The sequence below is a fragment of the Triturus cristatus genome, chromosome 1_1 (assembly GCF_964204655.1).
Source record: "Triturus cristatus chromosome 1_1, aTriCri1.1, whole genome shotgun sequence".
Classification (NCBI taxonomy): Eukaryota; Metazoa; Chordata; class Amphibia; order Caudata; family Salamandridae; genus Triturus; species Triturus cristatus.
The window spans coordinates 71,677,068-71,695,198 of NC_140579.1; the positions used below are offsets into that span (position 1 = coordinate 71,677,068).

The following is an 18,131-nucleotide window of genomic DNA, read 5'->3' on the forward strand; positions in this document are numbered from 1 at the left end:
AGATGATGATGATGACCTAGGGGTGGGGGGTGGCCCTAATGACCCGTTCACAGAACCAGACGACCCACCACAAGATGATTGGGAGTACCCTGTCCCAACAGATCTACCAGACCTTCCAAGACCCCCGCCATACCCCTCAAAACCATCTCCCCCAGATAATAATATTGGTTTTGGACAACTGCTTAATAGGGCTGACGTTTATCACGGCATGACAATGCACTCAGACACAGCAGAGGAGGACTTCCTTTTAGATACATTCGAACAGTCCCAAAAAACTGTGCAAATATTGCCAATGATCAAGGGAGTCATTAAGCATGCCCCTGATGTGTTCAAAGATCCCGTACGTGCCAGGATTCTTAACCCTAGAATCGATAAGAAATATAGGCCTGCCCCTGAAGACCCTGCTTACATTAAAGGACAACTGCCTTTGGATTCTCTAGTAGTTTCCAATGCTAGAAAGCGCGCCAACTCACAAACCTCCGAGAATGCACCACCCCCGGATAAAGAATCCAAATTACTGGACGCATCTGGCAAAAGGGTAGCTGCGCAGGCAGCCAATCACTGGCGCATAGCCAACACGCAAGCACTACTGGCTAGATATGATAGGGCCCATTATGACCAACTGGAAACCCTATTACAACATTTGCCTGACCAATATAAAACTCAAGCAAATGACCTCATCCAAGAGGGCAAGCTAATATGAAACGCGTCAATTAAATGCGCACTTGACGCGGCAGACACTGCCTCTAGATCCATCAATACCAGTGTGCTCCTTAGACGACATGCCTGGCTGCGCATTTCAGGCTTTAAGCAGGAGGTCCAGACAACCATCCTCAATCAGCTGTTCAACCAAGAACAACTTTTTGGCCCGGCTGTAGACACTGCCCTTGAAAAGATGAAAAAAGATACAGAGACTGCTAAGTCTATGGGAGCGTTACAGTCTCCGCAAACACGAGGCTCCTTTCGTCGCTCCTTCCGTAGAGGAGCCTCCAAGAACATGGGCGCAGACACCTCATCTTCTTTCAAAGCCACTACACAATCATCCCACAATAGAGGATATTTTAGAGGTGGATACAGAGGAAATAACAATAAAGGGAGAGGCCGAGGTAACAACAACACTCACACCTCCCCCACTACAAAACAGTGACTTCCCTCCACTCCCCCCAGACCATTCCACTCCGGTCGGGGGAAGATTATCACAGTTCCTACCTGTCTGGAATTCCATCACAATAGACAAGTGGGTAAGACAGATTATCCAGTATGGTTACTGCCTGGAACTTACAGCTACACCCCCACACATACCACCAAAGCAGCGTCCAATGTTCACAGATCATCTCACGCTCTTAAAACTAGTTCTATCACTGCTGCAAAAGCACGCAATAGAACCTGTCCCATTACAGCATCAAGGAACAGGGGTTTACTCGCTGTACTTCCTAGTACCCAAAAAGGACAGGACTCTAAGGCCAATACTCAACCTCAGACCCCTCAATCTGTATATACACTCCGATCATTTTCACATGATCACGCTCCAACAAATGCTCCTGCTGCTGCAACAAGGCAATTTCCTTGCCACACTAGATCTCAAGGATGCCTACTTCCACATTCCCATACATCCTGCTCACAGGAAGTATCTAAGGTTTACAGTGGACGGACAACACTATCAGTTCAAAGTCCTTCCATTCAGAGTCACCACTGCACCCAGAGTATTCACAAAATGTCTTGCCGTTGTAGCAGCACATTTGAGAAGACAACAGATCCATGTCTGGACGACTGGCTAATAAAAGCCAAGTCATTCCAACAATGTGTTCAGCACACTCCCCAAACCATCCAAACATTACACACATTGGGGTTCACAGTCAACTACACCAAGTCGCATCTCCAGCCCTCTCATATGCACCAATATCTGGGGGCCACAATTAACACTTCCACAGCTCTAGCATATCCCAGTCCAGCCAGGATAGCCAGCATAAAAACCCTCATCACAAAATTTCAAGCCCAACACTCTCCCAGCCAGAGTGTTCATGCAACTCATAGGCATGATGGCATCTTGCTTCTCTATTGTACCTTATGCAAGACTTCAAATGTGCCCATTACAGGAATGTCTAGCACATCAGTGGAATCAGGCTCAAGGACAACTTACAGATCTGGTGTTGGTAGACAGCCGCACACATCTCTCTCTGCAGTGGTGGAACACAAAAAACTTGTCCAAAGGGCGGCCGTTCCTCGAACCTGTTCCACAGATAGTACTCACGACAGACGCATCACTCACAGGATGGGGAGCCTATCTCCTCGGACATACAACTCAAGGCAAGTGAACCACTCAACAAAAAGTGCTCCACATCAATCACTTGGAACTACTAGCAATATTTCTAGCATTAAAATCATTCCAAGTACATGTACAGAACAAAGCTGTCCTGATCCGGACGGACAACATGACAGCCATGTACTACATACAAAAACAAGGAGGCACACATTCTCTGCAGCTGTCCCAGCTCGCACAGAACATTTGGAGATGGGCCATTCCACAAAATATATATCTACTTGCCGAACACCTTCCAGGAGTTCACATTCAGATTACGGATCTGGTAAGTCGACAGACACAACAGATTCACAAATGGGAACTACATCCCCAGGTTCTTCTACCATTTTTCCAGATGTGGGTCCAACCAACATAGATCTGTTCGCAACACACGAAAACGCAAAATGCCCAACCTTCGCCGCCATGTTTCCACACCCATTGTCCAAGGGCAATGCGATATGGATGAACTGGTCAGGCAGATTTGCGTACGCTTTTCTGCCACTCCCACTGATTCCACTAGTGGTACGCAAGCTCCGACAACAGTCTCTCAAACAAATCTTAGTAGCTCCCACATGGGCAAGCCAACCGTGGTTCACAACACTGTTGGATCTCTCTTTGGTTCCACACCAAAAGCTATGCCTGTCCCCATCCTTGCTAACACAGAACCATGGAGAGATCAGACATCCAGATCAAGGTCAGCTGAATCTGGCGATCTTGCTCCTGAAGTCCTAGAGTTCGGTTACCTTAACCTACCATCAGACTGTATGAACATCATTAAAGAAGCCAGACACCCTACTACTAGAGCTTGCTACGCTGCAAAATGGAAAAGATTTGCCATTTACTGCACCAACAACCATATTGATCCACTGGATGCCTCCATCCAGAACATCATTTGCTACCTACTGCACTTGCAAAGATGTAATCTAGCACATTCATCCATACGTTTACATCTACCAGCACTTGAGGCTTATTTACAAAACAGACAACACTTGTCACTTTTTAGAGCCCCTGCAATTAAAGCCTTTATGGAGGGCCTCAAAACAATTATTCCTCCCAGGTTACCACCCTCTCCAGTGTGGAATCTAAATATTGTTCTTACAAGGCTCATGGGACCCCCATTTGAACCTCTACATAAATGTGAACTACCTTCCTAATGCAGCGGAGCGGGTAGGTGAGCCAAGAAGCTCCGAGCGGGATTAGAGACACTACACTGAGTGTCCAAATTACTCCGCTGTGATCTGGTGAGGCAGCACATTAAAACCAAAGAGGTTTGTTGCCCTTCTCCGGGCTTTAACCCTCGGATAGAAAGAGTGGTAGGTAGCGTTGCACCACACCACCCACTGTAGATAGATTTTAGTCACCTGGTCCTGAGAAATTGCCAACTGATCACTCGGTGACATTCTGAGGCAAGAAACATGTTGACCATCTGGGGCTAGAGTGAATTTTTGTCACATTAAAACAAAATAGTCACCCCCTCTCTTCCCTTTTTAGTCAGATTGGGACCTTTCCAGAATAAAAATAATCACAAAGGATTCCCTTACCTGTTTTAATCCACACACCACATCTACACGCCTCTAGGCCCCTCACACCTACAGCACCTATACAGCAAGGAACTAAAGATCTCTGAAAAAGAGCCCCTTTATGGGTGCCCGTCGAGCATTGCAGCGCCGGTTCGACGAGGAGCAGACCCATATGATGAAGCATGACACCTAGCTTGCTGGGTGTGTGAGGGTCCTGTAATGCATGTTAGCATTCCGACAGGAGATATCCCCCACCTCCACACTACCTTGAGTACACACCAGGTGGCCAACTTGCCACTGAGGAACTCCGTACCTTTCATTGTCTTCTAGCTTAACTCAAGGCAAGTATGTTGGACCTCTATTGAGCCCTAGCTGTCCCTCTCTTTGTTGATTAACTACAAATCCTCACATAGAAAGTAGCTTTCCTTATTGTGATCACCTCTCTTAGAAGAGTAAGTGAGATCCAGGCTTTAACCATACAAGAACCATGTGGTTCTCCGAACAAATCCTAAATTCCTTCCTAAAGTCATCTCTCCATTTCATCTTAACCAATCGGTGCAGTTACCAGTGTTTTTTCCAAACCCGGACTCCGTAGCAGAGAGAGCTCTACACACCCTAGATGTAAAAAGAGCCCTGCTCTATTACATTGACAGAACTAAATCTTTTCGCAAAACAATTGTTCGTAGTTTTCTCCCCACCGCATAAGGGTAATCCCATCTCCAAAGCTGGGATTGCAAGGTGGATCGTTAAATGTATCCAAATATGCTACCAGAAAGCAAAACGCACATTAACAATTCCCCTAGAGCGCACGCCACACGCAAACTAGTGGCCTCCATGGCATTCTTAGAGAACATTCCCCTAGAAGACATTTGTAAAGCAGCAACATGGTCTACAACACACACCCTCACTAAACACTATTGTGTTGATGTGCAAGCCAAGCAGCAAACTTCTGTGGGCCAAGCTCTTCTTAAAACTCTCTTTCAAACTACTGCAACCGATACAGGTGACCACCGCTAGGGGAGATACTCCTGTACAGTCTATGCAACTGTGTAATCTGCAGCTCATATGCCTCGCACGGAAAATGCTACTTACCAGTATGCATCTGTTATTGGCATGTAGAGCTGCAGATCCACACACGCCCACCCACCTCTCCGCCGGGACCTGTATCTGTTCCAGTTCTATCTTATTTAGATATACACACATGGACATCTTTTTCTTTCCACTAACTCCATCATTTCCCATCATGGGGGAAAACAATCTAAGGATGGAGTCGATGCCCATGCGCACTATCATCCAAGGGAGGAGTCACCTATCTCGTGACTACAAAGACTTCTTCCAAGACAACAACAAGGTGCAAGCATCCAAGCCCAACACCAGATGGCGATCTAATGCAAGTGTGTGGATCTGCAGCTCTACATGCGAAGAACAGATGCATACTGGTAAGTAGCATTTTCCTTCCTCTGGTCAATAGACCTTTTAGTTTACTATTGTAGGTAAAAATTGACATAGAATAAAATCTTTTAAATAACCACGGACTCGGGAGAGTTTTAAATGTTTATCTTGTTAAATTCATGTGAGCCAAAAACCCAAATACAATTCGTACACAGTTTTCTTCCAGGAAGTAAAATCAAATTTAAGTAATAAAAAATCGTTAAACAATGTTATTACGATGACAGTACCTGAATAGGGAGAAACAGAGAGAGCAATACAATGACATACTACACAGAATTATAGTTACCTAGGATGGTGTGGAAACCAACCCCCTTGGCCAAGAAGCTGGAAAGGGTCCCCTGCGACAGATCAGGTGACAAAGGTTCAGGACAGGATTCAGGGACAGGATAGATGGCCTCTTCTAGATACGACGCCTGCGTCGCACCCCTTTTCTGACACTATCTTCCTCCTCAATTCTTCTGCGATCTTCTTCTATTATGTGCCTCCTCGATACTTCCACGATCTTCTACTAATTAATCTGGGTTTAGGCTCTCAGGGCCATATGTAGGTACCTAAATACCGGTCGGTAACGGCCGAAAATCGGTAAATATCCTGTTACCGACCGGTATTTAGGCAATTGAGATGTAGGTGGCTGGATTTCAGGATTCAGTAATTTACCGAATCGGAATTTTAAGAAATCGATAAAATACCGATTCGGTAAATTACCGAATCCTGAAATCCAATGTAGGGGGCACTCAAGTGAGTGCATTTTTGGTTTCTGGATTCGTTATTTACCACCAACTACAAGTTGATGGTAAATAATGAAAACCTTTAAAAAGCAATTTTGTGCTTTTTGAAAAGTGCCATGTGGCAGACATACATGCCCTTAGGCCATGTATGTGCGCCACATGTGCACACATGCACGATTCAGGGGTGCAACAGGGTGTCAATGTGACACCCTGCCACCCATGAATATGCTCCCCCTATTACCGATTCGGTATTTACCTAATCGGTAATAGTGAATGGCTTCCCATTCATTCCTATGGGCCTCCAGGCCCATAGGAAAGAATTGGAAGGGATGCATTATTACCGAATCGGTAAATACCGATTCATAAATACCGAATATTACCGATTCGGTAATAATTACCGAATGTTTACCTACATTCTATTTACCGATTCATAAATACCGAATCGGTAAAATTCGGTATTTATGAATCGGTAAATATAAATTACCTACATATGGCCCTCAGTCTGCAATTCGAGTCTTCTTCAATATTTGCTCAGTTCTCGAACAGCATCCCGGTCTCTCAGCATCTCGGCAGCATGAGCAGTGCAGCATCAGCTTACTAACTAACTAAACTACCTCAATTATACCCTTCTAATGGCATGTACCACCCCAAAATGTTTCAAATTTATGAAACTACTAATTCTGATTGGACAGGAAAGGGGAGATGATCATCACACCATGCTAAGTTTTAATATTTGTTTTTTTAGTCTATTGTTCAGTTTTCCCGCCCCTTAAATTTATTTTCCCAAGCTTTATTTCCCACCCGCATTTCACATTTTTATCAATAAAAGTATACATTTAATAATTTTCTCATTCATCATCCTGGATGTCTTCTGCTTTCCCAGGACATGTTGCGATCGTGGCCTTGGCTGAGATTCATGAACATCATCATGGTTCCTGACGGATTACGAGTGCACATCCGTTGGGTATCACATGGCATATAGACTTTAGTATTGCTCTGAGGCCCAAATACGAACTAAATAGAAAGAGTCAAAGAAACATGTTAAAAATCAAAATAAAATGATTTCACTGTATACCACCTATCTCTACTCTAATTCCATTTACTTATAAAAATCTTTCGCATTAGCATTTTAATAAAGTTGCATGGTTAAGTTTCAGCAAAAGCATGCGCTTTAACATGTAAGTTCCAAGCGGCCATCTTAAAAGCGATTACGCAGCTGCAAAGATTTCCCTCCAAGCAAAGACTCGTCATTACTACGTAGATGTAGTTGACGCATGCGCAGTACAGAATTCTGCATTAGCAGCCATTTTAAGTCACACTCGGGTTACTTGTTTTTACGACACATATGCAAGCTTCCCCTAAACTTAAATGTATAAACTGTAATGCATGTTAGCATTCACAAACACAATTATTATGGTATTACAAGTTATTTTGAGAAGATTGCATCCAAGCAAGTCTCTTTTATACGAGTCCTTGCTCCATCAATCCCCTCTCTTATGGCATTTTATGCCATCACTAATTTCCCACCACCAAATCAGATGCCAACTTTAACACAATTCCTTCTTCAACCTTTCCATTTCCTTCTTTTTCGTTATTGAACTGTAAACTCTTCATCTTTTTATATAGATCTCCTTTCATTTCTTCTAATTGTATTTCATCATATTTTCTTTTCTTTCCCTTTTCGTTCACTTCATATCTTTTTCTTTTCTTACAACATTTGAACCATATCATTATTGCTAAGACCAATAGTGTTATTCCCAAAATTGGTAATATTATTTGACCTATGATGCTCTTACCTATGTTAGAAAACCAGCTCCCTATGGTAGTGATGCTATTTGTTAATTGTTTCCATACAGTGTCAGCTACAAGTGGTTTCAAATCTTCCTCCAATTTTGTAATATTTTTAATATATCCTCCAATTTCAACACTTTTGTCCGGTATGTAAGTGCAACAATGTTGCGCTTTCAGCATTTTACAGACTCTGCCCTCTTTTGCCAAGAGCAAGTCGATTTTGCAAAACCATAGATCTAATTGCAACCATTTCTGTGTTGATCATCAAAAATCCTCCTGCAGTGTCAGTTGATAACCGATCAACTACTATAGATAGCTGACACATTTTTTGTGAATTCAGAATTACTCCCACTGAAGGTATCAATGCACTAAATATATCACCTACTATTTCTGAGAAACTAGCTCTCTTAGTATGTGTTAGTTCCTTTGCGTCTTCATTGCTTCCAGTGATTCTTTTCACATGGTACACGTTTGGGAATACTATTCCAAAATAGCAACTCCCGTACCAATGGTCAGGCAGTCTGAAATAGGCTTTATTGCCACACACGTAATAAACTCCGGGAAATACTGGATCTGTTCCACCTTTTAGTCCCCATCCCCCAATAACTAAGAAATTATGTTCACATTCACTGGAACCAATAAATGCATTGTTATATTCAGTCTTTAATCAATGGAAGCAGATCTTCCCTTTCTTTTCAAAGTCCAGGGATATAGCAGCATGAGTCTTGCCAGTTGTATACATTTCTTCTTTCTCAGCCCATTGAGGTATTTGAGGTTTCGGTTCAGAAGCCCTCTCCTTTGCTCAACTAAATTCAAAAACATCTTTTCTTCTTTGTGTAATTTACATGCTAGATTGTGCTTGTGTGCTTCAGCTATATCTATTGTTTTCTTAGTTAGAAAATATTCTACCATAAACTGTGCATCCTTAATACTAAGAACTGGGTTGGTGCTCTTTCACATAGGAACCTCAGAAAAAATCACATCTATATTAGAATAATAATATTGTAACTTTCCTCTTCTATAAAACAAACTTGATAAAATACTACAAGAAATACCATAGGTTAATAGAATATGGTGATATGCTACACCTTCTTCTACCGATACAGGTAATTTCATACACACATAACAATCACTAACTTCCGTATTGTGCACATATTGCACTAATAACTTTGGAAATACATTTAAAGCAGTGTCATTATTTGTCTTAGTGTGATGTACATCTAACTCTTTTAGTATTAGACTCATCTGGTGCTTCTAATGCTACTCTATCTCCTTTAATGTTAGCTACCCATGCATGTGTGTTTGTGTTATTCTTTTCTTTTGTAACCATCAAATAAGGGATGGCTACTGTTAGGACTAACCAAATTATAAGTACTAAAAATATGCACCACACCTGAATATAAGTGATGGGGCTTTCATTGTTGCCTAAAAACTGCTGGATATACAAGGAACTTTGCAGTGTCAATCCCCAGTAACAAAACCGCCCCCACCTTTCCAGCCTCCCAGGGAAATGCCTGATACCCGGTGTAGCCAGTCCGGCCTTGCTACCACCCTCCAATGGTGCCCCTCATTTTCGCATAGACCGTCCTTCATGTGTATTTGATTTCTTTTATAGTGCTATTCATCCCAAGTATGTACGGCAGGGTGTCGGAGTGCGTTACATCACACACATTATATAAATACAATGAGTCATATAAATATGAAAGTCAATGTACTTAAGATAATTGGGCTACAAGGTGTAATCATTATTTCATCCATCATTCAGTCTTTAACCATTCATTCATTTCACCATGACCTTCCATCTGTGTGCCCATCCATAGCCACACATTTTCAACCATTTGCAAACCTTTCCATCATATATCCTTCAATCCATCATTTAACTCATCCATCCCTCCTTTCACTCATCCATTACTCCATATACCCTTTCACCCTATCATCTGTACACTCGTCCATCCAACCAGCCATTTACCCTTTCACCCATCCACCCATTCACTCGCACATCATCCACCCTTTCACTCATCCATCCATCCATCCATCCTTTCACTCATCCATCCAACCTTTTACCCATCTATCCACCCTTCCACCCATACTTCCATCTATTTACCTTTTCTCTCATCCATCCTCCCACTCACCCATTCATCCTCTCTTTCATTATCCATCCATTCACCCTTTCATTCACCCATTCACCCTTTCACTAATCCACTCAGTCATCCACCCATCCCTTCACTTACCCACTCACCCACCATTTCACATGAATTATGAGCTAAGCTTTCGTTTGCTGGTCTGAGGGCTTAGTTTTCTCTGGGACTAAAAACCTTCGGGTGTACTTTCAAACACCTGCAGGATACTTGCATCAGCCTTTGCCTCATGTACCTCCCAAGAGCCCTTGTCGAAGTAGTGCATGGACTGTCCTGATCCTGAGGTCACTGTAAACAATTGCCTGAAAGTATTTAACTGCCACAAAAGTAGTCATGACACAGAACATCCCTTTGGAAACACCTTGTCCCCATGTTCCAGCCCTTCAACTACACCTGCTGAGTGAACCAGAACAAGGTAAAGGTGGAATGTACGCTGCACTTGGTTCTTTCAGCAGCTTCACTGCATCCCCACTACCCGATTTAGGTCCATGTATTTTCACTGTTCAGTTTTGATGGGAGATGTACTCATTCATTCATTCATTGAGTGATTATGCTTCAGGCCATGATAGGTTGTCAGTCAGCCTGTATGGACACACTTCTTTTGACCACCACTTTAAGGGGTGAAATGATTAACTCACTCAACAAGCAGACATCAAAATGTCCCTCAGCTGACCTTTGGCCATTTCCTTCCCCATTTTCTTTCTAACTATATCTTGCTCATCCTTTGCCCATCTCAGTTTTTTGCCCCAATGCTTTCATGAACGCACTCTGGAAGTTAGGTAAACTTCAGTGCTTCCCATTCCTATCCAGAAAATGGAACAGTCCCTACCTACATTATACACCCAGACTAAGCAGCTTAACTTCACCAGATCTGGGGCGTAAAACAGGCCCCTGCAAATCCTGCGGCGCAACGGGCCCCTCATCCATTCAGGGGGCGCCCCATTCAGCCCAAGACCAATAAGCATATGTGAAACTCTGAGACCCCTCCACACATTCTGCAGGGGGGACATCTTTTTGTGTTATGCCACTTCACCCAGCACTTAGAAATGGGGACTGACAGTCATTTCAGTTGCAGTAGTAGGCAGGGAGTCTCCTCTGCCATGAAAGGGAACACGAAGGAACAGACAGTCCACTGTAGACTGTCTGTTCGTTTGCTTTCGGTTTCATAGCAGAGACTCCCTGCCTCTCACTGCAGCTGAAGCATATCCGCTCTAGCAATTAACCCATTCCTGGGACAGTTAGCTCTTCCCAGAAGGGGCAACGTTTCCCTTGAAATAACAAGCATTTACAATGCAATGGTCTCGGCATTGGTAAAGTTAGAGCTATTGGCATTGCTCATGACATTATTTTTGTTTATGTTTTTGTTTTTAAAACATTTAAAGAAACGGCATTGTTATTTACAATGTCAATAGCTTAATCACTCTCAAATGCGAGACCTATTGCATTTGCACCCACACACAGATTAGGCTATTGACATTGTAAATAACAATGCCGTTTCTTTACATGTTTTAAAAACATAAACAAAACTAATGTCATGAGCAATTCCAATAGCTCTAACTTTAACAATGCCGAGACCGTTGCAATGTAAAGGGTCAGCTTGCTCCCCTCATGCCGAGGTCTGAGTTGTAAGCTGTGTGGGTTACAGGTAGTTGGTCGTCAGTAAGGAGTTCAGCCTTCCACATGTAGGTACATAGGTTCAAATCTAGATTCGGGCCGTCCATTCTCAGCGCCCGGTGTGACGTCAGCTCTACATTGTTTGAGGCCAAGTTGAACATTAGCCCACTCTGAGCCAGAGGCTGGCCACAGGCCCAGTGAAGTTAGAGTGCATCTGGGATATCTTTGAGTGACGTGCAATGCCTAGGTTGTAATGTGAACAGGGATCAAGTTGGATACCTGGACTCCTATGAAGGCAGAGCAATACCCATCATTACAGCGCCACGAAGCACCAAAACTACAGAAGCAAGCACTGAACAAAAAATATAGAACTTTCACTCCCAAAACCACGCCCACTGACATAACCCATGGACATGTATTTACTTGTGTCTCAGGAAAGTTTAAAGTATACTCATGACAATGTGCACTGGCATCAGATGTAATTCTGGACTTAAGGGAAACTAGTGGCAAAATGCTGGTATACTAGGGGATCCTATGGCAAAACACTGGTACACTGGAAGTAATTATTGGCATATGGGATAACTGTGGCAAAATGCTGGCATTGGCAGGAGGAACCCAATTTGTGGAATAAAGGGGCACTCTTGGGAAGAGAGGTGCTGGCATATTAGCACATGGAATATTGAGGTAGTAAATTCTGGTACTGTCATATTGTATGTAACTATTGGCATAAGGGGGCACCGATGGTATGAGGGAGATCATCCATGATAAAATGCTGGTCCGGACACCATCGAAGTGATTGACAAATGGGGCCTACTGCATATTTTAAAATAAATTGGGTGAACCCCTGGGGAGCGTGAGGCTTTACTGACTTGGCACACCATGAAAGTTACTATTTAATGGGTGCTCTTTCTGAGCCTACCGGCTTTGGGCAAATTTAGGTGAAAATTGTTCTGTATAACTACAGCACAGTTTGTGTGATTCATTTCCATTTTTTCAAAGCATTCGTGTGAATGGGCTGGAGGGGGGGCGGGGAGGGGACAAACCTTTCCGAACCCCTCTTACAAGAGCAATGTGGGCTTGCTTGCTTGACTAGGCAGAGTTCAGGGCAAGTACCAAGTCCCACCACTTCTAAAGCACCAGCGGCCAATGGAAGTAGGATCTCCGAGGATAAGTTAGGTCTGGCCATGAACATGTAGAAGAATAAAGCATACAATTTAGCCATCCACGGATGATTGCTTTAGCTTTTGCTGTCCTTGCAAAGCGAATCCTCTGTCAGGGTTTACGAGATGGTATAAACATGGCAGCTTTTCGTGATACTGACAAATGACCATTGAATTAATACACGTTTTGTTCATTTACTGGTATTCTTCCAACGAACAAAACAGACCTACTTTGCAAATTAGATCATAAAACCTAAAACGATCTGTAGTATCAACAGGGCTGGGTTTTACATTTTCAGCGCGGTACTCAGCAACGATGTTAAAGGACTCCACGCGATGTACTTTATCGCATGAATTTGTTTGTAAAACACTGTATTACCAAATCATATACCGCATGACGAGGTTTTTAGGAGTTACCGAGATGGTAAAACATGCGTGCTTTCTTAACAGGAGCCATGAGTTTTCGCTAAGAACGGCTCCCGCTGACGCTATTCCATTTCAGCACTACACCCCCGCCGCCACCACCGCCCACTCGCACACTGTCACGAATTCTAGCTGCTTCTGAATAAGAGAGGCAGCTGAAAGGACCGTTAATCTCACACAAAAGAAAAAGACCGTGCACTAAAGCAGCACACCAGCACGAAAGCCGCACGCCGCCTTCGCAGCACGCCATTCATCGCAGGCAGGGAAACCGCCACTGTCCAAAAATAGGAACGTATCTTACGCACCAGCTCCCTACAATCGTGTCCGAGATCACAACGCAAACGCACAAATAGCCGACCTCGGTCCTTGAACCACAAGGTAAAATGTAAGCACTGTGCTACGTAATGTAGTCAGTTCTCTCGTGAGGAAAAAAAACCACGAAGGCTAAATGAAGAAAATGCCCCCCTCGTGGGTTTCTAGATGCATGAAAGCCGATTGTCACAGAAAACATACTTTAGGTCCACCACGCCTGCTTTTGGCACGATGGAATATTCGATTCGAAGGAGCACATGAAAATGCAGCTGCCTCCATTTGGAAAGAGAGCATGCTCTGGCATCTGACATAGCTAAAAATAGCTCGCTCGGTCTGCACCCTGCCTTACATGAGCAAATCATCCAGTTACAATTCGGCTTTAATTCCGCGGCTCATAGTACAATCTGGTTATACGTTTGGTTAAAATTCTACTTCGTAGCACACGATGATTATAAAGCGTTAAGCTGCATTGTCAGAAAAATGCCCACGCGTTTATGGTGTTGTTCAAAACACAATCGGACCATAACAACCGCTCCCTTTACAAATCTAGATGCTGCTTCTGAAATATAACACGAAAAGGCACAAATACATGCAAATAATACAAATCGTCTGAAGATTACGGCCAAGCAAATAGAGGAACAATGCAGAGCAAAAGGCACACCACTGCCTTTCTCCGAGGTCAAGAAGAAATGCCTCGGAGAAAGGCAGCGGCATTTTCGGATTCGGGGGCGTGTTTGTCTTTTCTCTCCTCCAGCCATTGGCTGGAGGAGATAATTAGACTTTCTGAAAAAAACACGCCCCCGATCCGAAAAGGACGGGGCCTGATCGGAGAGACAAACCTCTTCTCCAATGGCCAGCATTCAAGAGGCCAGCCAATGGAGAAGAGGCGAGAAGAGGGGCGGGTTCAAGCCCCTCTTCTCCAAAACATTAAATCTCTCGACTTCCGGTTCTGCCTTCGGCAGACCGGATGGTCCCGAGACCTAAAAAAGCATGGGCACGTCGTGACCCTTCCATTTCCCCTCCAACCCTCCGCGACTGTCGAACCCCCTTCATGTCCTCCCACTCCCCTCCTCTTCCCCCTGCCCCCCGCCCCCCCGCGCAGCATTAAATGGCCTATCAGTATATTAGGGCGCAATTCTATTACAAAAGCCCATTGCACTTACCTGTTGGTGATCTTCCAAGGTGTCAAGAGACCAGCAAACTCCTTCACTGCGCAGCGGTAAAACCAGGAAAGCCTCCACAGCACACAAAGCAGAATCAAGGCAGAAAAGGCAGCAAGCACGAAGCAAACAGCAGGAATGTAGAAAGAAGTAGGTGTATGCAGGCGTTATTTGCACACAAATTCCGTGGCACTTCCTGCCATCTATGCTGCTGCCTCCTCCTTTGTGGAACGTCAGTGGTGACATTCCTAGTTTATTTTGTCAGCTTGGTGAATGCCATTCATTGAGAAAATAAATGGGAAATAAAACAAAGGTCCTCCGAACTGGTTTCAACAAGTTTTGGTTTTGTTCTCCAAAGTCACAAACAACTGGGTTGGGTATTTACTCCTGATCTATTTTGAAACCACAAAAGATATTTCACAAGGGCACAGACCTGCTGTAGTTGGAGCGTACATTCGGCTTCTGGGAACCTTTCCATCTATTGAAGAAAGGGTTGTCTTTATTGCTATATTTTAACGTCTTGACTGTTTCTTCCTTCCTGATAGTTCCGAGATTCCATTTGTCAAAAGACAGTGCTGCTGACCGGCATCCCTGACATCATGGACGAGGAGGCCTTGCAGGATGTGCTGGAGATCCACTTCCAGAAGAGGAGCAATGGAGGGGGCGAGGTGGAACTTGTACATTACGTCCCCCTCGGCAAGGACGCAATCGCAGTCTTCGAAGAGGATGTGGAGTAGGACTGGCTCCACACGAAGACAGAGAGCCAAACCCTCTTTCTAGAAAAGATAATCTTATGTCTTAGATGAACAAGTCTACAACTGCTCACCAACACATGAACATAGATCCCTTGATTATTAAATATGTGTTGAAATAAAGGAATGTGCTTTCTCAGTCTAATAATATGTTGAAATGAAGGAAGGAGCTTAGTAGTTATTTTTCCTCTTGAGAATACAATTACTGTAATTTGGCTGCCAGGGATATAAAAGCAATGTATACAAAATGAGTATGTATATTTCAGGTGAGGCCATGTGTCATACCTTTTGGGTTTTGACCAAGCAACAAAGGTGCATGTGTTAAGCACCACTTGGCTACTCACCAGAAAATATAATATAATGCAGATGGAAAATGTAGGCTCTAGCACAGGAATACATTTCAATTTAGCTCCTCACCATGTTTACTACAAAAGGTGTTGAGGCTTTCAGTGACGTCTACTGTTTTCTTTACTGCTTACATTTATTGATATGGTAAATATGTTCGTATGAAGTTACACCATAGCCAATGGAAGTAGAATGAGATTGCAGAACAGAACAGGATGTATTCGGATATAAGGACATCCAGATAAATGTGTTGATAGCTGTTTATGTTGCTTGCTAGTGAAGAATTGTATGAGACTGGCCGATCTGCTTTAGGGTCCTACCTCCTTCCTTAGCATTGTATCAAGAGAGCCTGTTGAGGTCTTCGTTCTAAGTCTGGCATACATTTGTTGTTGTAATTTTGCATGCACAATTTGTGATACTGGGGTGGGTTAATTAGTGGGAGCACCATTTCTGGACTTCAAGAATGGGGGATAAAACCTTAATTGCTTATGTTTCCACCATTCAGCAGTGCACAGATGCAAAATGTGCAATATTTACCATCAATATTTTCACTGTCTTTTTTTCAACCTGCCGATAATCTTTCATCCACAAAACCTTGAGTGCTCAGTTTGTGTCCCAGTATGAGATTTGGACTTGTGATTCTAATGAGGGCCTTATGGGAATGTCCAACTTTTAATATGGGCCTTATGGTTTCTGCAAATACCTTAAATCGGTCTAGGGCGTACATGAGAAAAAACAGTTCATACATGGGCGCAGAGCTACACAAACAACTAAGGATTGTGCTGTGGGGCTTGTAGTTGTTTTGATTCACTGAAACAAAAATTGGAACTGGTGTGATTAATTGGAGGAATGCTGTTATTGACCAGATTTTAGAGCAGCCAACGCCTGGGGACAAAGTTGATACACAGAAGAGTCCTAAGTTGTAGAAGAAGAACACAGTCCAGGTGTGGCAGTGGTACCAAGTTAAGAGCAAAGGCTGTAGATACATTTCAGATGCCTTATGGCCATTACCAAATAACAAATGGTGTTGTACTTTTAAGAAAGGTAGAGAAGGAGCCATTTTGTTGCCTAGGAATGGTGTTGGGGCCTTACTAAATAATGTCAGGTTTTGAGGCAGGTTTTGAGGCAAGGTGCACGTGTAGCTGTTATGAAACAAAGCACTGTGAAAGTCATGAGTAAAAAGCCAGGGGTTGAGTGCAGAGTCCAATTTCTTTTCCAATCACTTTGACAAGGGATTGAATTTGACAGCACAGACTGATTTATGATCCATGCTGCATCCAGTGCTGGGAGATTTGGGACATTTTGCTCTGTGATCGTATTCGTGATTGGGATACTGGAGTTTGGCTACTTTTTGTTGACCTGCTCTCAGTGAGTTTGATCATTTGGACCATTGAGCTCCTGGGTTATGTCATCATTTTTTCTTTAGCTAGATGGTTTTGCGATGAAGAGACCTAATGGTTGTTTTCCCAATTAGTCGAAATGTCAACAGCTTTCTCATAGTAAGACTGGCTATAGGATATGTTTTGGACTAAACTATATAGAGTTTCTGTGGCTCTATTTTATGTTAATAACAATCTAGCTAGATTGTGTAGCACCTTGTGTGTGTGTATATTTAATCACTAATTATTTTATCAAGTATGGCAGTGTCTGCCCTACACAATTGAACCTTCTTATGTTAAGCCAATATAAATATTGTGGCATTTGCTAAGCCATGGTCCATACTTTATTTCATGAGCACTAAGTTTAGCGTTCTTCCCTGTGGCGTTTCCTTGGGGACAATTGTTTCTTATGCCCTAAGCTCTTCCATTACATTGTCAGCTTATTTGTACTAAGTCATTTTAAGGATAACTTTGAAATGATTTGAGCGCCTGGACTGTACATCTGATAGTCACCATGAGTCAAAACAATCAAGAGGAAAATTATAATCCATCGTACTACTTCTTGGTTTGATTTAGTCTATTGCAGATATTGCTCTTGAGTCATGGGATTGTCAATTCATGTATTTTGGTTTAAACATGCTGTAGTTGCAGATTTGTTGTGGTTGGCAGCAGAGGAAGCATTTGTGGAAACACTCTTCGGTGAAAACTGAGGAGGAAGGATGGTGTTCGTGGAAGTGATTTGCAAGTGATATTCAAAGTGTTGTTGACAATAATCAGGGTGGACAAAGATTCACACCCCCATGTATTGCCCAGTCAAAACAGAAGCTTGTTTCATACTCTTGTATCTATTTGAAAGCCTGTTCTTGCCTTCCCCACCTGCATTAAGTGCATGTAATAAAAGAGTTTGAATTGTATGGATGCGTCCTGATACGCCGTAATTAGAAACTGGTGTTGTATAGATCCTTACGGTGTTTGTGAAGAGGCACTACTCTCATACTTTATGTGAAACAAATCATTGAACACTAATAAAAAGCTCTTTTAAGAGCCTAGTGATCCCA

General features: G+C 43.1%; 1 protein-coding gene across 2 annotated transcripts in view; it reads left to right on the plus strand.

Moving 5' to 3' along the window:
• The window catches only part of LOC146869462 (interferon-induced 35 kDa protein homolog), a 205,280-nt gene extending 187,149 nt beyond the window's left edge, over nt 1-18,131 (plus strand). For both annotated transcript variants that reach the window (XM_085599858.1, XM_085599857.1), the window contains one exon: nt 15,143-18,131. In XM_085599858.1, coding sequence (XP_085455984.1) covers nt 15,143-15,334 — 192 coding nt within the window. In that variant the 3' untranslated portion in view covers nt 15,335-18,131. The remainder of the gene's footprint in view (nt 1-15,142) is intronic.